The 21,934-nt window shown below is 44.6% G+C and overlaps 1 protein-coding gene across 3 annotated transcripts in view; it reads left to right on the top strand.

Moving 5' to 3' along the window:
• Window positions 1-21,934, top strand: part of ST8SIA6 (ST8 alpha-N-acetyl-neuraminide alpha-2,8-sialyltransferase 6) — a 56,436-nt gene that overhangs the window by 15,466 nt on the left and 19,036 nt on the right. Inside the window, exons 2-4 of one of the 3 annotated variants that reach the window (XM_075922463.1) lie at window positions 9,699-9,785; window positions 10,237-11,601; window positions 19,004-19,148. In XM_075922463.1, coding sequence (XP_075778578.1) covers window positions 19,080-19,148 — 69 coding nt within the window. In that variant the 5' untranslated portion in view covers window positions 9,699-9,785; window positions 10,237-11,601; window positions 19,004-19,079. The remainder of the gene's footprint in view (window positions 1-9,698; window positions 9,786-10,236; window positions 11,602-19,003; window positions 19,149-21,934) is intronic. The other 2 variants (XM_006119495.4, XM_014571733.3) reach the window with 2 other exon arrangements.

The following is a 21,934-nucleotide window of genomic DNA, read 5'->3' as shown; positions in this document are numbered from 1 at the left end:
TTAATATGCATATCCCAGCTCTCCACTTCTCATACTATGAAAGCACACACTTAAATATCTGCAAGATCATGGCCATGGCCTCTTATTTGTACATGGGGGACAAATGATATGAATATGTAAATTAGATAAAATAATAATAAATGATTAATCTTTGCACAAAGGCCAGGCAACCAATCAGTTTTAAAACTTTTTTTTCTCTGCCCCACACTCTCCTTGTCCAAACTTTGACGCTGCTTTTTCCAGTTTTTTAATCTCTTTTAATTCTTTATAAAATGGCTTCTTCTAAATTTTATGTGTGTTGGGGTTTTTTTTCCTTCTAACACTCCTGCAAGACTTCTTTCCCTTCTTCTGGTTGTACCTTTTATCTCCTATCTATCTTAAATTTTAGGGTTTTCTCTGTTTGTTCAGCCTTTCCTCTACCCTTCTTTTTCGTTGTTCCAGTCCCCTGCACTTAGTGAAATGGAGGGAAAAGCGAACCCATTCCTGTTGCTGCACTGACTCTCTCGACTCTTTAGTCACTACTCCTTATTTGTTGTTGTTCTCCTCCAAATTGCACTCCTTTCTGTTTCTTCCCACTGGTATGCCACGTCTCTTCACCCCTTGGTGGATGGAGAAGCACTGTAGCGTCAGTACTGCCTCCTCTTCTAGCTGGTAATCAGAAGGGAGAGTGGCAAAGCCCTGGTTAAATAGATGCAGTTGACCTAGCAAGTATTCTTTCTGGAGATTTTTTTTTTTTTTCTGCCTGTCTACATGCTTCAGAATCTTCTTCTGTTCATAGTGTCTGGTCACTAACCCTAACGATTGAATGTTTTCTTCAGAAAGTCAGTTGGATGTAAACCAATACAGTGTCATTAGGCCCTGCCTGCAGTCGTCAGAACACGATAGCACCAAGACTGCTATAAGTAGACCTTATTACTCACCACATGTGTGTTCACTCTGAAACCTAAGAAATCAGTGCTTCTTGTGGAAATACTATGCTGCTCCTGTTTGGGCAAAAACTTTTGCGCAAAAGGGCCAGTATAGACAGCTCAGATTTTTTTTGCACAAAAAAGCCCGGATCGCGAAAATGGCGATGGAGGCTTTTTTTGCGCAAAAGCACATCTAGATTGGCATGGACGCTTTTCCGCAAAAAGTGCTTTTGCGGAAAAGCGTCTGTGCCAATCTAGACACTCTTTTCCCCAAATGCTTTTAATGGTAAACTTTTCCATTTAAAAGCATTTGCGGAAAATCATGCCAGTCTAGACGTAGCCTCAAGGTATGTCTACACAACAAAGTTATTTCAGAATAATGGCTATTATTCCAAAATAACTATGCGAGCGTCTACACAGCAATAGTCTTATTTTGAAATAATAACAAAATATTGGGCAGCTTATTCCAAAATCTGTAAACCTCATTCTGTGAGGAATAACACGTGTTCCAAAATAGTTATTTTGAAATAGGGGCTGTGTAGACAGGGCAGCTGCAGTTATTTTAAAATAAGCAGCCTCCTGCCCTTCCTAAGGTGCTGGCTGCTCTGTCCACACTCAGCCAAACTCTATATTCCCGACCTGCCCCCCTCCCCTGGAGCCCTTAAAGCTGCAGCCTCAGGAGAAAAGGCTTGTAGCAAGCAGGAGGCCCTGACAGCCCTGAGCCACCCTGCATCTGTCACTGCCTCAATTTGACAAAATAAGTGACTTTGTTGCTCCCACCCAGTCCTCCACTGCTCCCAGGGAACCATGAGACAACTCCCAGGAATCTGTCCAGGGCCAAGAGGCATGCGCCTTCCTGGTCTGGTGCAGAGATCCTGAACCTCACTGAGGTCTGGGGAGAGGAGGCGAACCTCCAGGATCTCTGCACCACACCCAGCAATGCAGACATCTATGGCCAGGTGGCTGAGATCCTGGCCAACAAAGGATCTATCTGCACCCAGGTGCAGATGAAGGTTAAAGAGCTCTGCCAGGCATATGCCAGGGCCAGGGAGGGCAGATCCTGCTTTGGGGCAGAACCCTACACCTTCCCTTACTTCAAGGATCTGGACCACGTCCTGGGGGGGTGGGCCAAATCCCTTCACCCCTCCTGGTTATGGACTTGGGGCTCGAAATGCCCTTCGTCAACCTCACGGGGGATAGAGAAGAGGAGGAGGTGGAGGAGGAGCCGGACAAAGCCAGCACAATCACCCTCCTGACCCTGGAGACAGTACCCCTCGCTGTGGACGTGTCCGAGGCTGAGAAAGGAATGTCATGTGAGTGCCATCACCTTCCCTTCATGCAAGGGGTGGAGGCGGTGAGTAGCAAGTGGTAGCTGGCCACTCCTCGCTCAGCCCTTGCTGCACAATACCCTGGACCGCAGCCTGTGCATGTGGGAGCACGTGCTGCATTGCTTCTGGCCATACAGCACCAGGAGGCTGCACCAGAGGATCTTTGTGTAATTGGCCACAGGGTGTCTGGAGAGGCCTGCCATACTCATGGACCCCAGGGTGGGACACCCTCCCTCCACCAGCCACCTCTAGGAGGAGGCTGGGGACATAGAGTACACACACTCTCTCTCAGCAGTCTGGCATATGGGCATTCCCATGCTCTTGGGGCTGCATCTACTCCCAGGGACAGTGCAGCGAGGTGCAGAAGCATCTGCTGCTCTTGCACACCTCCCTCCCCCCGCACCCTTCCCCCTTGCCCTGAAGCAGTTAGGGATACAAGTCCTCTCCCTGGGGACGCCACCAATACGTGTGGCATGGAGGGAAGCCCAGCCTCCCTGAGGCCCCCCTCCTGCCCACAAGCTCCCAGTGTGGCTGGAACCTTCACATGCCTGCTTGTCCCTGGGATGTAGGGATGAAGAGGCTCCTCTCTTCTTCCCCTTCCCCCACCCCTGGGGTCATCAAGGTCCCTGTAGGAATGGGCCCACTGTCTGGAGTACACGTGGCCTTTCTCCAAGAACATTGCCTTTGCCAGAGCTGAGAACTGTTGTGCTCTGCTCACAGATGACCCCTCTCTTTTCATTCTCCATAGCCGGACCAGCTGCAAGAAGTGGGGTGGTCGACACCACTCAGAACAAGCTCCCAAACCCAAGGGACCCGCAGGCACCAGAGACCCACGGGCTTCTTCCAGAGGGAGCACCTCGCAGTATTCCGATCCCTGGAGCAGACCATCGACCGCAGGCTCCAGGATGACATCCAGCTATGGCGAGACACCGGGTGGGAGCTGCTGGAGCAGGGTTGCACCATGTGCATGGCCGTGCAGTCCCTCGTTGCCAGCATGATGCCTGCTCCTGCTCTCACTGTGGCTCCTGTTCCTGCTCCTGGCTCCTCCTGCTTCTCCCCTGACACCCACCCTTTCCCATGGCCTTTGCATCCTGGGTGGTGTGATCATTACCACTCCCAGCCCCATCCCTGAGTCTCTCCTCACTCCTCATGCCCATCCCTCCTCCCCTCTCCCAGGTTCTTTCCCCAGTCCCTTCCCAGTTATTTTGACCCCAAATAAAAAGAAACTGTTTTTATCTTTTCCAAAACAAACTTTTTTTTATTGTCTCAGCAGGGAAGGGGTGGGAGGGTTGTTGGAGGAAAGGCAGTGAGGGGAGATGCACAGTCCCCAGTGGGGAGGCCCTGGGGAGAGTGTCACTGGGGCCCCTATGAGTAACTCTCAGGGCCTCCTGGATGTGCGTGGCCCCCTGATGGGCCTGCCGGATGGCAGTCATGCATGGCTGCTCAAAGGCCCTGCCCATGCAGTCAGTCTCTGCCGCATTCCTGGCAGAAATGCCTCACCCTTATGCTCAAAAATATTGTGGAGCACACATGATGCAGCCACCATGTTGCACCCCCCAAGGTACCGCCAGGTGATGAGGCATCTGAACCGCGCCTTCAAATGCTGGAAGGCACCTTCCAGCAGCTTACGGGCCCTGCTGATCCTGGCATCGTAGCATTCCCAAGAGTGGTTGAGGTGGCTGGCGTATGGCTTCATGAGCCCAGGCACAAGAGATTAGGCTGCATCCCCCAGCATGCAGATGGGCATGTCCACATCCTTGACCCTCGTGGTGCATTTGGGGAGAAAAAAGTTCAGGCTTGCTGCTTCTGGAAGATGCTCAAATTGTGGAAGACACAGGCGTCGGGTGCCTTCCCCAGCCACCTGACATAGATGTCGGTGAACTGGCCCTGGTGGTCCATGGTGGCCTTCAGGACCGTTGAGATGTATCCCCAGGTTGATGAACAGAGATGCCCAGTGGTCAGGGTTCCATGACGACTCGGTCCCACCAGTCTGCACTGGCAGTGCACGGTATGAAGGGAAGGGTGGGCGGGATCCAGCTGCATGAACCATGCCCGCAGAGATCCAAGGAGGGTCTCCCAGAGAAGCTGGGGTTTGGGTTCCTGTAAGGCCTGGGCTGCAGTCTGCAGAAACTGCTGTATGAGTTGCAGCAGAAGCTGCAATAGCCATAGACTGCCCAGAGGTAGATCCATCTCCATGGCTGGCAAGCTGTGACAAGGGCAACCACAGCAGGCAGAAGAAAAGGCGTTGCTGTCCCTTGAGGAGGTAGGCAAAGGAAAAAAGCCTGAGACACAGCTGTATAAGGGGTTTCTTTTAAGCAAGAGCCTCAGATAATTCGTGTGGCCACTGCTTGAGGCTAACTGCTGGCCTGATGCCCTGCCTGAAATGGTTCTGGGTGGCCTTAAATGTGAGTTAGCATCCAATCAGTGTGGATGCGCTATTTGCCATTTCAATGCGCATTTGGTGTGTAGATGTGATATTTCAAAATAAGCTGTTTTGGAAGATATCTTCTGAAATTGTACATTTATTCTGAAATAAGCAGTGTTGATGTAGCCTCAGGAAAAAAAAGAGGGATGATTGAATGACAAAGGTCTGGACAACCTGGTGACTTCTTTCAGCATTTCAAGTTTTTGGGGCTTTATTTATAGACAAAGCTTGGAAGAATGTCTCCTCCCCTCTATTTTATCACTGTGGCTGAGGAGAGAAGAACGGGGTAGATTGGGGGTGGCAGATAATAAAAGGGGGAGCTGGGTTTGTGGAACAGGAAACTACATGGCTCTGTAAATTCTGCAACTCAATTTCCATAGCTGGGTGCCCTTTGAATCTACCTCTGATTGGCAAGGAGTATGTGTAACCAGTGATTGTCCTGCCATTCCAGATTGCCTTCAGCAATGTATAGGACACTTCAACCCCCTGAGCTGATGGATACCAGGATAAATTAGCTAGTTTAATATTGGCCCAAAGACTTTGAAAATAAAAAACGCTATTTACGTATTATTATACCAAGCATGCCTTGGTGGCGATGAATAGCCCGAGGAGCTGGGTTCGCTTGCAGATTTCCATCTTTATTCTAGAGCAAGCCCAGACGGCACTTCCTTAGGTTTAAAAAAATGATGGTTCTTTTGGCAGCTTTGTAATATCGAAATGCATGAGGCAGCCTTCCCTTGTCTTGCATTTCCCTCAGCTTCTTCTCTTTTTGTATTTCTTTCCCACAAGTTTTCACAGCCTCTCATTAGCATTCTTGCCAAAAGAACGGGCCTGCTGGAAAGTAGGGACATAGCTTCAATGTGTTATAAGTGGGGTTTACTTCTGTCCAGGCTTGTCCTTAGGATTTATGGGGCCCTACACAGTTAAACTAGTGTCCCTATGCCTGACAGCAGCCCCGGGGAAGGATGACGATTTTTAGAGGTCTGGATTTATAATCTTCAGCAATGTATTAATGAAATAGTTTCAAAATTGCTTTAAAAATAAGGTATACAGTAGGGATGTAAAAGTGGAGTCAATTAATCAATAAGCAAAAGATTATAGTTTAATACTATAGACTACATCCATTTCCCCCTGCCCCTTCAATTAAATTTTTTAGCAGGCTGGCCAGCAGCCCAGCTCAGTCCTGGCTCATGCCAGGTGTAGGACCTACCCCCACTGCGACTCTGCATTTAAAGTGTATTAGGAGCCAGGTGGGCAGGTAGCTCTGCTCAGTTCTGGCTCACGCAGGATCTGGGAGCTTAGCCCTTCCTGCCCCGGACAGGGGCTGCTGCCACCCTATGCTACTGCCTCTGTATCAGAGGCAGCAGTTCAGGGCAACTGGCAGCTGGTCTGTGAGGGAAGCTGGTTTTTAAACCGGCTCTCGTTTCAGACCAGCTCCTAGCTGGCACCCCATGCTGCTACCTCTGTATCAGAGGCAGCAGTGCGGAGTGGCAGGGGATTCCTTGGGAGTAGGGCTGGAGTGCACTTGCTCTAGCCGATTAACTGATAAGAATTCATGAGGTTAATCGACTATTCAATTAACTGATATTTAACATCCCTAGTACACAGTATATTCAGAAAATGACAGTATATTCCTGGGGTTAGCAAATGCCTGTTAAATGGCTTTATTACCACTTGAGTGGCTCTTTCACAGGTTCAATGTTCTGCTAATAGGTCTGGCAGGCTTTTCCACTTTTATGTTATCTAGATCCGTGGTGTCCAACATGCTAGCCACTAGCCACATGTGGCTATTTTGGCTGGTTGAGTGTGGCTAATTTGCTATAGCAGTAGCCACTATACTGGCTACTGCTTCAGAATTGGTTGGACACCGTGGATCTAGATCCTTTCCAGAGGAAGCAGTGCCTTAGAACAAGGATAGGAAGAGTCTGATGGGTAGATATTAAGACCCTGTGGTATCTCAGATTTGTGGGTGCCCTACACAGTTGCATATTCTGCTTATGGGTAAGAACAGCCCTACTTCTGTCTCCCTTCCCTAACTTCTCCCTGACTCTCCCTATAGCCTCTCATCACCCACTCCTGCCTGTATCTCTGCTGCTATCATACCAGAGCAGAAAACTGCCAACATCCCATGGATATTAATAGACATTGCATCCTGGCTGTTCTGGTTCTGGAAGCCCTTTTGGGCCCTGTGTACATAAATGAGAGACACCCTAGGGAGAAAAATCTCTTGGCTAGTGCGGAGGGTTCACTTAGCACAAGGGTGGCATGTTGTTGCTGAGGTTGGGATGTAGGCGATAGTCCCTCCAGACCAGGATAGGGAAGTGTGATTCACTGTCCTAAATGCAATACTTATAGTCCTCTCCACATTGTGTCACAGCCCAACTTCCTCAAGGTGGTCCCACCATTGTAGCCAAATACTTACCCTTTTGGCATCATTGGCTATGTGCTGTCGATTCTCTGACGCTTCAGGGGGTAATATATCCTGTGCCAACTCTTAACCACAGAACTGTGCAGATCATGTCAGAGATGTGAAATGAAACCTTTATTGCCATCTTGGATTCCCTCCATTTGAGGATCGAGTCCTTGTGGCCACTTTAACACGTAATGCTCAGATAGGCTTTCTGACTGACGGCAAATTTTTCCAGGCTATAAAACCAGCAATAGAAAATCCAAGAGCTTCATGTTTAGTCTTTAAAAAAAGACAAGCAAAAAAACAACCAACCAATCAAGCTATTTGAATATTGCCTGTTTTCAGAGAGGCTTTTGCAACTGAAAACAAAGCATGAAAAACAATGCAGGCAAAATTATGTCTGCATCGTGACAACGTAGGTTTCTTTAGGTCCTGCCCTGCGGGCATCTATGAATCTGACCAACATTTTAGTGATGGTACAGTACTGGTAGTTGGCAAAGGAAAGCTGTAGCAATCTATGGCTGCATATGTAGATACAAAGTCTACTAAACTGCACCTACGGGATGGGGTTCTTAACAACAGGTCTCCATTTACCTTGTATTCCTTCTGTAAATCATCCAGTAGAGGGTGAGATTATACATATTGGAGCAGGGCGGATCCCATCCAGCAGAAGGAAGTAGTAACACAGCCAGAGTGCACGTTGCAGGGTGTGTTTTTCTGTATAAAAACACATAAGATACAGTTAAGAAGTGTTTGCCATTTTATACAGACAGCTAATGCACATGGGGGGGGGTGTTAAAATGACACAATACAAATGGATTTATAGGACAGGGTTGTCTGCAACAGCAGAGTGCTGGACTTTGTACCCAGGAGTTCCTTCCCAGTCCTTTGTTAAGCCCTTCAGTAGGTGCTAGAACTGGCATTGTGACGACCACTCTGATTTTTCTCATCATGCCTAATGTCTCTCTGAAGCTCTTACATATTGTCAGTCCAGGATATTTCTTCCCAAGTTGACAATAAGTTCTCTTTTTTTTCACTGAAGACTGTGATCTTCATCTAATGGGTATCCTGGGGCAAGAATTTGCTTTCAGAATCTCACAGGTTTCTCCCTACACAGTAATGTTGCTCAAAGTAATTTTTTCTGTCATATTTGTAGTGTTTTCCTTAATATACAATTTCTCCTTAGGTCACAGTCTCCTAAATAAAGTTATTTATTGATAGATTTCATCACTAAAAACAAAACCAAAACCAAAAGCTAGAATACAGAGTTTCCACACAAACATTTATCTTTTTATTACTTTATAAGCAACATAATATATCATTAGGTATGATTGCAGTACTTTTTATGCAACTGATCATTTCCTAAAATCAGCTATGTAATAATGATTGGCTTCCTCAGATGTTGTTAATAAGCTGGGGCTCTGGTAAACCTGATATCATGTTTCATTACACTTAAATGTGTATTTCAAGACCATGTGTGCCACAATATGTACATTTGAAGACCTTATCTAATGAAGTCAAACCTCAGTGGATCTTTGGATTGGGTCCTAGTTGATTGCATTTTCTTTTTCCATTTGCAAATGGGTAGTAATTAGAAATCTGCCAAACCTGACCAGAAAGTTAATATGCCATACTAAGCAACTTCTGATTATTCTTCAAGTAAATAAAAGGAAAGATGCAATTTTCAGAAACATATAAAAACTATGGCACTGCCCTCTGTTGTTCTAAAAATAATCATTTCTACTAAACAAATACTGGGCACAGGTTTTCTGAAGATACAAGTCATGTAAAATTAGTAATTACATTAAAAACACTCCCCATAAAACCATAAATCAGATTTGTTTGTAGGGAATAAATACACACACCTCCATTACATTCCAGGTACATAAAAGCACAAGAGTAATCTGGACTAGCAGAGAATCCATAACAGAAATTTATCTTTTCTTTTGATAAAATGTTCTGTAAAAGATTCCTTACATTACGAAAAAGCTCTGGTTCCATTTGTCCTGGTAGTGTAGATTTCTGTGTTTTATACAATGCAGATTTGATTTTTTTTAACTGAGTTGTTTTTACAAACAAACTTTCATTTTTAAATATTGATAGTCTTGGATGGTAAAATTTATCTTCTTGGAAGAAACCATGAAGTAAATAAATGAGTAAGAGATGAATTACAAGTTCTACTTCTTAGTTTGCAACAGCTATGTCTCAAAATATTAAAGTTTAAAGTATTGATTATAAGACAAAAGAGGTTTTCTGGCATAATATGGAGATTTAGATATTAATTTGGACTCTTGATCATTTTGTGCATTTTGATCAGTAAAATGATTGTTTTGATTGATCCACTGAACCTCAAATATGCAAGTTCAAAACTTGTAGCTGTATTGAAAAATTCTGAGAATAGAAGTTCAATAGTATATTAAAGAAATGAAAGAAGATGGCCACAATACTTTAAATCAGGATGGCAGTATTACAATATATAGATGTAAAATGGTCATGGAAATTCACAAAGGGGTTTATTTGATTTAACATGTTATTAATACATAGTATTGAATGTTTTAGAAATGTTGTGTTTATAACCGTCTCTAAATACACATTGTATATATTCTAGTTTCTAATACTTTTTTTAGGTATTCTGAAGATTATTACCTTCAAATAGTGACAAAAATACAGAACTGCACTTGGAAAAGAAGACCAGGAGAATTTACAAAATTTAGGTAATTAATTTTATTAATTAAATAAAGCAATCTGTTGAGGGTTTGCTTTATAAATTTGTAGTGAAGCTCCTCCCAAGGAAATTATACCCAATAAACCAGTGTCTCTAGTACATGATTGTAAGATTCTGTTATCTCTCTGAAGCTAGGCCTGTTTTTATTTCTGCATATTCTATAGTACTGTGTACATTCAAAGAGCTAAACAAACTTAGTTTCCCCAATTTCCTCTACATTTTGGGAGTGAACAGTTGAATAATTTACTAAAATTAGCCAAATAAAGAATTCCCAGATCCAGAAAGAAAATTGACAATTTTACATGATAAATGATAGCATAGTTGTGTCTATTAAAACATCTCTAGTGTGCTTGCTACTCTGCTATCTGAGAGGCTTTGTAAATAAGCAATATATCTCTAAATTCAAGGTTCTAGACCATTACTTATGTTTTTTATTATAGAAATGCTTGGAGGCCCCTATGAAGGCTGGTGCTAGTGTAACCGCCATCAGACGGATTTGAATTCGGACCTCTGGAGCTGAGTGTGGGAGCCTCTACTCTCTGAGCTAAAAGCCAGCTGGCTCCCAGGCCATGCTGTAGAGGTCTCTTGATCTTAACCGTTGCTGTGGTCTAGGTGCCATTTGCATTGCTCAGTAACCACACTAGGGCTATGTCTACACTGATGCGATCTTGCACCAGAGCTATGCAAATGAGGCTAAGCATGGAATATCGCTGAACCTTATTTGCATATCTAATGAGCTGCCATTTTTGCGGACGAGGCTCTTGCGCAAGAAGGAGCTGTCTACACTGCCCCTTCTTGCACAAGAAAACCCTTTTGTGCAATGCCGTTATTCCTGAAAATAATCAGCGTAACAGTGTATCCCACCAGTTCTGAAGCAGTAGTCATTACAGTGAATTAGCCTACACTCATCCGGTCAAATAGCCACAGATTAGTGGCTAGCCTGTTGGACATCATAGTTCTATCGAATCACCTTGTTACAGCATAGGAGGAGTCTGTGAACATCTTCATTGTTGCTCTAGCAGGCAGGAGTGGCCCGAGGCCAGCTGCAGCAGCTGGCACCCCAGGCAGAAGATGCGATCAGTGCCCCCGCCTGTACAGCCATCAATATCCGTGATGTCATCATCAGGCAGCCGGGCTGGCAGTGCCCTAGGCAACTGCCTAGTCTGCCTAGGCTCACAAGCTGCCCCTGCTAGCAACATATACCTCCACAGTTATAATTTGTTTTTTTCTTGATCAGAAGTATGCATAACGAGCAGCAAAAGCTCTCAAGTTTTGTCATATTTCCAAAGTTCAGGGCAGATGTATTCAGAGGGGCAAACTGTGTGATGCACTTGCCTTCTAGGAAACTTAAGGTAATTAGATGGCCTTCTACCCCATTTATAGGTTTGTTTGAAATTTGAGGCTGTTGACTTTTACAGTAAAAGTTATTCCTAAAATTTTAGGAAATATAGAATAATAAGAAATCCTCCTCCCCTATCTGTCTATCCAAATGTGTTTAATTTACACATAGTATACACACACACAATAAAATGTGATCACTGATGTGTAAGTTAACTCTGGTGGTTGGATGATTAACATTCATGGGGTATATGTGTTCCAGTAACTTGTATCTCAATCTCCTCTGCTTTCCATTCTTTTCAAGAAGCAGGATATTAAAATTTTATAGATATCCTGCTCTTCCAGCACGTCAGAATCTTGCAGAAGGTCTGATCTCTGAGCACATCAGAGGAAATATGCTTTCCTTGAAGATTCGGTACATTGCTTCCTAACTTAATCTGTGCACCTTAGGAACTCACCACACTTTGGTATGTTTATCAATCATTGAGCAAGAGAATTGGAACTAGAATAGTAGCTTAGAAATGATGATGTACTGGCAGAGTTGTGTGGGGAACAGATCTGGAAGAAACTGTGACATTTTCTGAGCAGGGAGGGGGAGGGAATAGCACCACATTGTGCAATGTTTCACAGGAAGGGAGCTGCATTCTGGTATTTAGACTTCGCAGAATTGTGGGACAATGGCAATTTTTCATGCTGATGAATATGAAAAGTCAAAGTGCTGCTTTTACTTATAAATTCATGTTTGTTTATTTCTACTATTATTTCTATTTATTATTCTAAAATCCTGAATTAATAAGATTTGAATAAAAGATTTGCATAGGCTCTGAGATGAAGCATCTAATACTGACCACTCTCAAGAGACTGGTACTAGAGTAGATAAATCACTTCTCAATTCTAGTATGTCCATTCCTACGTTACTAAAACAGCCCCGCCTAGTGTTGAGCAAGCATCTCTCCTAGTATCATAGCTCTGCTGCATTCTGCAGATGACTCCAGTCTAGCAAACCCAAAGGCAAACAAGGGAGTCGGGTGTGGGTTAGTACAAGGAACAGCAATGAATTGAAAGGAGAAATACTTACTTAAGTGTTTAGCTAAAAGGTAACAGCTGAAAATTCTATGCTGTGCAAACCCCAGTGGCCCACTGTTGACAAATCTGAGCATAGGGTCGAAGCTGGCTATTTACTATCTGCCTCAGCTTGATCTTCTTGCTACTACTCTTGTCCTTTTCCCCTGTCCAAATTGTCATACTGATACAGCTGAGTTGTGGCTGTTATGTACAGCTTTGTGTGGGACTGTCCTTGTTCTCTGCCTGTGGCCAGTGTGCTGACAGCTGTATGGTGAATCGACTTTCCCTCACATCTCTCAAAGACAACAATGAATGCTACTAAACAAATCTAACCCTCTCTGACACACACACACACACACATGCACACCCCCCACAATCACCGTTGTATGATGAACTTTTGCCCAGGCTTCATAGGTAAATAAGTGTTTCCCGTTCTTTCTCTCCATTCCAGGATGTGTGTCTACCTTTTGCTAACAACTCTTTAGACTCTCCACTGGGGTGGGGGCTTGACACACCAGACACTTGTGCTCTGGTTATTGCCTTTGCACATCTCATTGGGGGCATACTGTGTCACATGCTTGGGTATGTCATCCATCCCCGCGGCTATTCCTACTTCTCCTGTCCTCCAGCTCACTATGGGTACGTCTAGACTACAGGGTTTTGTCGACAGATACTGTCGACAAAACTTCTGTCGACAAAGAGCATCTAGACTACATTCAGTTATGTCGACAAAGCAAGCTGCTTTGTCGACAAAACCCTGTAGTCTAGACACAACCCTACATGCAATAACACCTTCTGTCGACAGAACTCTGTCGACAGAAGGTGTTATGCCTCGTAAAATGAGGTTTACCAGCGTCGACAAAACTGCTGAGTTCTGTCGACGTTATGTCGACAGAACTCAGCGGTAGTGTAGTTTTGGTAGGTATAGTTTTGTCGACAAAAGTCCACTTTTGTCGACAAAACTCTGTAGTCTAGACACACCCTATGGTAGAGATACTAGAAGCTGTAGTATCTTACGCTACAGTTTTCCCACAACTGAATGGAAGGCAGATGGCAAGTAAGAGAGGCAAGAAGGAAAAGTGTGTCAGAACTTCTACTATTTCTAGTATTTAGTACTATGTAGGAGTCTTGCTCAGAATTTTTTTTCCCCATCAGACCATTCCTCTCAAAATCCAGCCTTTTCCACTTGTTTGTTATCACCAACAAAACACAGGCATGGAAAACTCCACTAGCCTAATTATTTAATCTCTCTGCTTTAAAGCCCACCTGAGTTCTTCATCCTTTTACAGATTTACATCAACCTACACTTCTTCTAACCAAACCAAGACCTCACTTTTCATGGGTATAACAGTGAATCAGTGAGCATTAAAAATGGGCGAAAGACCCTTTTTTCCCTAACAGAAGGCTCATTCCTAAAGCTTTGGAAACTTCTCTGGGGTTGCTTCAGCCCCACAGGCTTCTTGATCTGCAGGTTTTTAGTCTCAGGTTCCCTAGGTAACCTGAATATTAATTACTACATTAACGTTCTTCAAAATGTTGCATGTAAGAGGCATATTGTTAGTACATCAAATTATGGAACCCAGTTGGGTACCTTCACAGCTATAATTGTTTTTGATACCTACACACTTCTTTTTCAACAAGATGCACCATAACAATTTCTTTGTTTTAGTGAGTTCAGGATTTATTCATTTGTGCCAAGGAAATTTAGACTGTAGCCTTTTATCCTTCTCCAACAATTAGGCTTTGGCACTCCACATGCAGCCTATAGGTTAATTGTCCTAATTTACCCCATGAGGCCTTGTGTGGGATGGATATCAAGTCACACATGCTCCCCTTAAACACTACACCCCTTGGAGGTATGAATGCCTTCTTACCTGGAGTTGCTGGAGCTGGACCCTTAGGCTGCTCCTGGTCACCTGCCGTGAGAAGCAGTTTATCCTTCTCTTCCATGTTGTTTCTTAGTTTCTCCTTTGGAAACTGCAGGTTCTCTATGGCTACTTGTAATGCCTGATGTACTGCTAACAAAATTCCATGAAACTGTTGCCTTGGAAGATTCACCCAATATCCTTTTTCCCCAATATCCTTTTCCACAACTGCATACTGGTTAGTCTCCATGTTGGTCCCTGTATCCTTTAGCTTTGCCTCTGAGGGACTCTTCCTTCCTTCCAGATTCTCATCTGTCTTCTCCCTCATAGCCCTGTCAGCCTTCTCCACCATCTTTGGCTGTGTCTACACTGGCGCGATCTTGCACAAAAGCGGCCGCTCTTGCGCAAAAACTTGCTGCCTGTCTACACTGGCCGCATGTTCTTGTGCAAGTAAACTGATGTTCTAATGTATAAAATCAGGGCTTCTTGTGCCAGAACTTTGATGCTCCCACTCAGGAATAAGCCCTCTTATGCAAGAGCTCTTCTAGAAGAGGCCAGTTTAGTCAGGCAACATGAATTTCTTGCGCAAGAAAGCCCTATGGTTAAAATGGCCATCAGAGCTTTCTTGCGCAAGAGAGCATCTACACTGGCATGGATGCTCTTGCACAAAAGCACATGCCAGTGTAGACGCTCTCTTCTGGAAGAGGTTTTGCACAAGAACTCTTCCGCAAAAGAGTTCTTGTGCAAGAAGCTGCCGGTGTTGACGTAGCCTTTGTGTATCCATGATGCAATGTTGGCAGGTGATGTAGGCAAAGGAAGGTATTGCCTTCCCAAAATTGCCTGCATTCTCCCACCACCTGGGAGAGTTGGAACTATGGCACAGCTCTCCAGCCACCTGAGGAAGGCTGGAGTCATGGTACAACTTCACAGATGTCTGTCAACCAGGCACTGTGGCTGGTCAGGAAAGATGGGGCCATGCCACCTGCCTAGACGGGACACTAACGGGGCTGAGGGTTGTAACCTGGAGTGGGAGCTTGGCTTGGATCCACAGGGGCTGAAGAAAGGGCAGAGCATCAGGGAATGGGGCTGGCTTGGGACTTGTCTTCCCCACTTAGGGTTTCACCCACCTCCCAACACAGGACCTTCACCCACCACTCTGGGCCTCTGGCCTTCTCTTTCATATTTTTCTCCGAGTGTTGCCCCTTTCCTGGCAACTTTCATTCTCCTTGTTCCTCATCAATACCCCATCCTTTTCCACCAATATATCCTGTTTCTTCCCAGTGGAACCTCAACTTCATTCTGTGGCTACTAGTGAAACAATCCTTTGAGCCACTGGCTTTGTGTTCTATTCCTCCTTTCCATGAAAGTTGCTTTCCTTGCGACTATCACTTCAACAAGAAGGGTAGGTGATCTTGAGGCCATAATGGTGGACCCTCCTTTCCATAAGGATAGGATCTCCTATGCCTGCATCCCAAGTTTCTACCAAGGGTCATAGCCTAGCTTCATCTCAACCCATCCATTTAGACATTTTATTTCTGAAGCCTCACATATCAGAAGAGGAATGACAACTTCATTCCTTTGACATCTGCTGCACTTTGACAGTCTACCTGCAGAAGATAAGACCAATAAGGAAGTCTCCTAGATTCCCTTCCCCTTCTCTTTCTCTGCTATTTCAGTAAACAGTCTCCACACAGAGAATGTCCAGGGGGATTTTGGGGTCATTACACTATGGTATCAGTTGCTGGAACTGCCTTCACCTGCTGAGGTAAAAACATGAGAGTCAAAACTTTAACCAGGGCTTGCCCTCCATGATGTGCTGCTTCAAGATATATGTAGCACAGCCATATGGAGCTCAGTATATACTTTTGCTACACATTTCGCCTTGGTACAGAACTCTGGAATGGATATCTCATTTGACGTAGCTATTCTCCATTCAAATTTTCCATCCTTATCCTCAAACCATCCTCAGACTTACTGGATGCCAGTCTCCCTCAGTGGAATACAATAGGGACAATCATCTGAAGCAGTAGAAGAGTTTACTTACTTGAACCTGGAAATTCTTCAAAGTGTATGGTCCTATCTGCATTCCATTTCCTACCCTCCTTCTCCACTGTGAATCCGTTGGAATAGAGAAGGAACTGGAGAGTGTGGTCTTTCCACCCTATCCTTTGTCACCTTGGATGAAACCATGAGGCAAGGCAAGGGTTCATGTGAAGACCATAACATTTTCTGACTCTGGACTCCTGGTATGCATGTGTAAAACCTCGGTGAAATACCAATAGGGACCACACATCTTGAAGAACCTCCAGTTACAGGTAAGTAGTTTCCTTTTCTTCACTATCTCCAGGGAGGAAGTAATTTGTTACTGCCTTTGTTCTGAGACTAGTTATGTTGATCCTCTCTGCTGGCTCAGCTTCATTGGCTAGCATAACTGGAGATAGAGTTTTAGGCTCACTGGCATGATGCCTGGTGTACCTCAATGCTTTGAACCAGCTATTTGGATAACTTAGGCAGGGAATCCTTTACTGTCCTATGTGGACATGCTGGGTAAGTAACAATCCTGTCCTTTAAAAAAAATGAATCCATGGTAAAGATTTTTTTTTCACTGGTCCTTGTATATCTCTAGAAAGTCTCCAATTTGGGGGAGAGAGGGCTAGTAACTTTTGAGAAAAACAAGACTGTTGAATGATCAACATGTTCAACTTTGACAAGTAGTTACTATGGCCAGACACTCCAGGTACTATGAAAAGATATATGAGGCTCTCTGCACTCTGAAAATGTTTATGTACCTGCTTAACATCTACTCACATGATAGCATGAAGGTTTGTTCCTTCAGTCCTGCCTATTTTCTAAGCCTGTAATGTTGCAGTCATACATGCAATTTGGCCAGAATATTCACAAGTTTCCATCAACTTTGGATGTCTCAATATTTATCTGCCCTGCTTCAAATAAAGTAGTGCTGCTGCTGAGCGCCTCCAAATGCAGATTAGAATGCCCAGGCAACATTCAGAATTCTAAAAAGAAAGTAAAGCTGGTGATAGGTTCTAATCAGGGCAGGTTCCAGCACATCTTAAACCCCCTGCAAATGTACTTATTTGTCATTCCCTCTCTATGTCCTTGACTGCCATGTTATCCATTCACCCGGTTGATCTCAAAAACGGTATATTGTGTTTATCCATCAATTTCTCACACTCCACACATTGTGTCACCTCACTCGTACCCCACTCTCTCTGAGTACTCCTCTGTTAGAGACACACACCCCGTCCCCACCTTTCATTCTCACTCAATCTCCCTCATTGCATTTCCTCGCAATCTGTCTTCCTTTTGCCCCCATTCTAACCTCCAGCTCCATTCTCACCCAGTCTCATGGGCACACCCAACCACTCTGTCCAAGAGGCGTTGCTCTAACCTAACTGGTCAGATGGTGTGTGTCGGAGAATGAGGATTGGAGCAAGCACATCCCTTTTTCTGCCTGTCTGCAGGGTCTATTGCTACTCCATGGTCTGAAGCCTTCCAGAACCTGCCCTGATTATAACAGAAAAGAAGCAGTATGCTCAGGGGAGTAAAAGCTCTGCTTACCTCATTGACAAGCTGGATGGAACAACTTCTTCCCTTGCTTGTCCCTGTCCTAGGCTATTCAAGGAAGAATTCGGTCCATATTATTTAACTGCAGTTTTCTGATGGATTTATTTGCCTTATTCACTGAACATATATGAAAAAGAATGTGTGTGTGTGGGGGGGGTGCCTTCTGCATATAAAACCCTTCACGTCTCAATTTTCTTCCTATGTTAGAAAAGGAGCCTGCTGTTACGTTTTTCTAGTTTCGAAGTAGCACTATTAGCAAGGTCAGGCTATTTCTCCTTACCCAACTGGCACTACTTTTAGATGTGGTAATATTGGCAGAAGGTAGGAGAGTTCCGCCATTCCAGGGGTATCACTGCTGACCCTAAGCTGACAATCTGGCAGTGCGAGGTGCAAGTGTTTAGAGATAATGGCCTAGTCCCTCTATAGGTGTTTCAGTGGGAATTAAGCTCCTAAATATCTTGTGAGGTCCTAGGCAAAAATGATTCCCTAGTATGGTGCACTGTGAGATGTATCAGATCCCAGAATAGAACAAAGGGCAGCAGGACCAATGGCAGCTTTCAGAGTCCTGATGATGCTGTTCACATTTCTGCTGCTTCTCAAAATAATATTGCTTTGCATTTACTTACTCCCCTTGCAGAAGTTACCTGAGTTATGACTAGACAATAAGGAGACCATCTTCCTAGAAGGCATTTAATTAGAGGCTGCCCTGTGGATTAGACAGTTTTTGTGGACTGTGTTGGTTTATCCTGCTATTTCTTACTTTACCCCCAAACACTGAAGATATCTGTCTTATTTGTTTGTATCTTATCATTTATTTAACATCTGCAAAATCTTGCACAGCAGAACAGTGCTGAGTGGTTACATTAATCATTAATTAACTTAAAACCATCTAACTGCGTAACCAGGTCTTTCCTTACACTATTCCTCTATCCTCTTTCCCCCTTCCCTTCTGATTGTTACACCCATCTCCTACACTTTTGCTGAAATCTGATTAACTCTTCAGGGCAGAGATGACACTTATAAGTTTGAACAGTGCCGTGTACAGTGGGTCCCTGTCCTTTGTGGAGCCACAGTGCTTCCACGGTATGAATTTATAAGAATAATAAAAGTGTTTGTGGTCTGTTTTCCAAAGAGGAGAGACGGGAAACAAGGAAAGAAAAGAGGTTCCTTTGTATAGACAACCCATCTGTGTAGTAAAATCTGAACTATTTGAGGCTGGTTACAAAGCAAGTCAGGAGAAAAGTCATTCTGAAAGGTTCACACAGCTTTATTGGTAGCTAAATTAATTACAAACTTTATTTTCTAGTTGCCTACTACCTCCTAATCATTCATTAGTGACACTGGTCCTTTGCAGATCAGAACTAGCTTCCTGCTGTGATGCTGTTCACAACCTTATTGCTTCTCAAAACAACACCCTGCTGGGAAGTAACATGAGTTATGAGGTGGACAATAAAAAGACTATTCTCATCACAGAAGACATTTTTAGGATGCTGCCTGAGGTAAGAACAGTTTTTCTTTCAGAATTGGAGCTTTTTTTTTAATTTGGTTCTTCAGAGAACAGACTCACCACACACATTCTCCCACTCACTCTCCTCAAGGCCTTATTTCTTGATAAATGTCTTGTGCAAAAGAGAGAGGCTCTCTGGTATATGTCTACACTGCACCTGAAAGTGAGCTTCACAGCCCAGGTCCATAGGTCTGTACTAGTGCAGATTAAATAGCTGTGTAGAAGTAGTGTCTCGGGCTGGAGTTTGGGCTCTCAAGCTCACTCGCCGTTCCCCCACTTTGGAGCTTAAGTCACAATGTCTACATGGCTTTTTTAGCATGCTTGTGTGAGCCCTGCTAGTACAGGCCTGTGGACCTGGGCTGGGAGGCTCACTTCCAGATGCAGAGTAGATATACTTAAGAATCCATGAACCCTGCTGGTAGATCAGCCACCAGGGCTACTGCAGAGCACTGCAAACTGCAGCCTGTCTCGGAGCCAGATGTGCTTGTGCAGTCCAGGGGCAAGAGGCCAGGTCTGTGGACAGCCTGGTTTCAGGTGATTACGAAAAGTTTCACTCTTCAGTAGATTTGTCATATTCTTTCTTTCCTGATGCCAACCACAGTGGTGTGAAACTAGAGTGAGTGAAAAGAGAATCAGGCCTTGTTCAGCTTTGGTATCTGCTGATATGAAGATGTACTTGCTATCCCAGCCAGACTAGTTTAGCCTTGGGTCAGTTTCACCTAATACCTTGTGTTTGTGCAGTGAAACTGAGTGACAAAAACCAAATTCTTTCTCCAACGTCACAGAGGTACCTTGGTTCTCCAGCCTTTTTCATTGTGTTGTCTTGAGATAAACTTCTCCAGGGACTGGCATTTACCAGCTTTCATACTCTTTCTTGCCTTCCTGTATGTCACCATCTGCCGTTTCTCTCCTTTTCCCTCCCTCCCACTTGGCCAGTCTAAGAGAATCTGAGAGAAGGGGGAAGATAACATTAGGCACCTGAGTTTCCCCCAGACAGTAGCAGTTCTTGGAGGTCTCCTTAGATACGTGGTCCCACTAAGGGCACATCTGCACATCTCAAGCTTAACCTCCTTTGCATCTGCGCTGCACTGCAATTACAGAGACTCAGATCCCAGGATCCCCAGGGCTGCAGGGTACAAGCACAAGTCAAGCCAGGAACCAGGGCTCGAGCCCTATTCCTTTGCAGTGTAGATGCAGCTTTGGGTGGGCTCTTACCCTGGGAATCTGGCAGAAGTATCCCACAATTCCACGGGCCAATCTCCTTAGTCCTCGCTATCCCAACAATCCAAGTTAACTTGAAAATGAAAGCTGCCCCCTTTGGTGCAAGGCAACAGTTCATTGTTAACTCATTTTCTTCTGACCGCCACACTACCAGCACACTGTAAAGGAGTCTACAGGCTGTGCAATTGAGACTGAGCAGGGCAAGACTTTTTTAAATCGTATGGCTTCATGGTCATGAAAGCACAACCCAGTTTTGGTGAATCTCTGGGGCAAGGCCAGGAAAACTGTGGACTTTAGCAAAAGCACTAGAAATGACCCCATGTTCCAGCAAAAAACCTGGCTGCTTTGCAGATTTTCTAGACAAATGATCAGGGTGGAGGGCATATTAAGAAGCTGAAGGGCAAGAACTGGAAGACCAGAGACAAGAATCACTTCTCAGGCAACTTGCCAACATCACAACTGTTTAATGAAGAGGTTGGCAGGGCACTGGACTCTGCACCCAACACGGAGCCATGTCTGGATCATAACAACCTGGAGAACTGGGATGATGCTCTGCAGGCTCCTGAATACAGCATGGGGACTTTTGGGAGCCAGCAGCAGGCTCTGAGTGATGTACACAAAGTGACTGTTAAACGTTCTGAAACCAATCCCAGAGCAAACTGCGCATCAGGATCAACAGCAAGTTCAAGAAGAGCTGTTTGATTCCCCCCTCTGAGAACAGCCCACTGCTGAGCCTACAGCTAACCTGTTGAAGACAGAGGTTTCTTCGAGGCCGGTAAGTTTATGACTTGGATTTACAGTTAATGATTATAGTAATGGGAGGGTTTTCTTTGCTGGAAGCAATGCACAGGTTATGATCAGCCCTAGCTAAGTTGGGTGTCCACTAAGAGTATTGGAGCACATTGGTGTCCCCTCTCTGGCCAGCATGTGAAGTTCAAAATGGTGACTGGGAATTTCAAACAGTCATAAACAACTGCAAAGGGTGTTTTTACTTTAAAGCCACAGATGTTTGCTAGGGTCAGCTACGTTTCCTTTCACTAGTAAGAGCTTGAAATTTGCCACTCTGCAATCTCTCCTCCTTGCTCGGTGGAGCCAGCTGGAAACAATGAACTTAGTGTGTGTGTTTTGGAAACTGTCTTCTATTTCCCAGTCAAGTTCATTGCAGTTAGAGGTAGTCCATGCAGTTCATGCGTCACAAATTTATTTTTTCCAAGTAGAAGTCACTTTTTGTCCAGAACTGTTGTGGATGCAAGGAGGAGGAAGGCTATAGAACTCCGCATATTTTCTGTGCAGCAATAGTAGGGTAAGCAATGTGTGAGCTAACTAACACAGCATCCTGTTAATTCCCTCATGGATTCTGACCCAGTCCCAGTTACTGATGGCTGCAAACTTTTCCTGAAGCAGGAACTCCAGATATGCAGTTAGACTGTGGGAAAGGGCGTATTTCCCAGGGCCACCTCAGTAGCTGACTAGCCCACTCCATTCGCTGATGTGCTTTTCAATCACTTTGGCTATGTCTACACTGCCAGTTTTTGCAGCAGAAAATATGCTGAGGGG

The sequence above is a fragment of the Pelodiscus sinensis genome, chromosome 2 (assembly GCF_049634645.1).
Source record: "Pelodiscus sinensis isolate JC-2024 chromosome 2, ASM4963464v1, whole genome shotgun sequence".
NCBI lineage: Eukaryota > Metazoa > Chordata > Testudines > Trionychidae > Pelodiscus > Pelodiscus sinensis.
The sequence above is the reverse complement of the archived record's forward strand: the minus strand, read 5'-3'. Positions and strand labels throughout refer to the sequence as shown.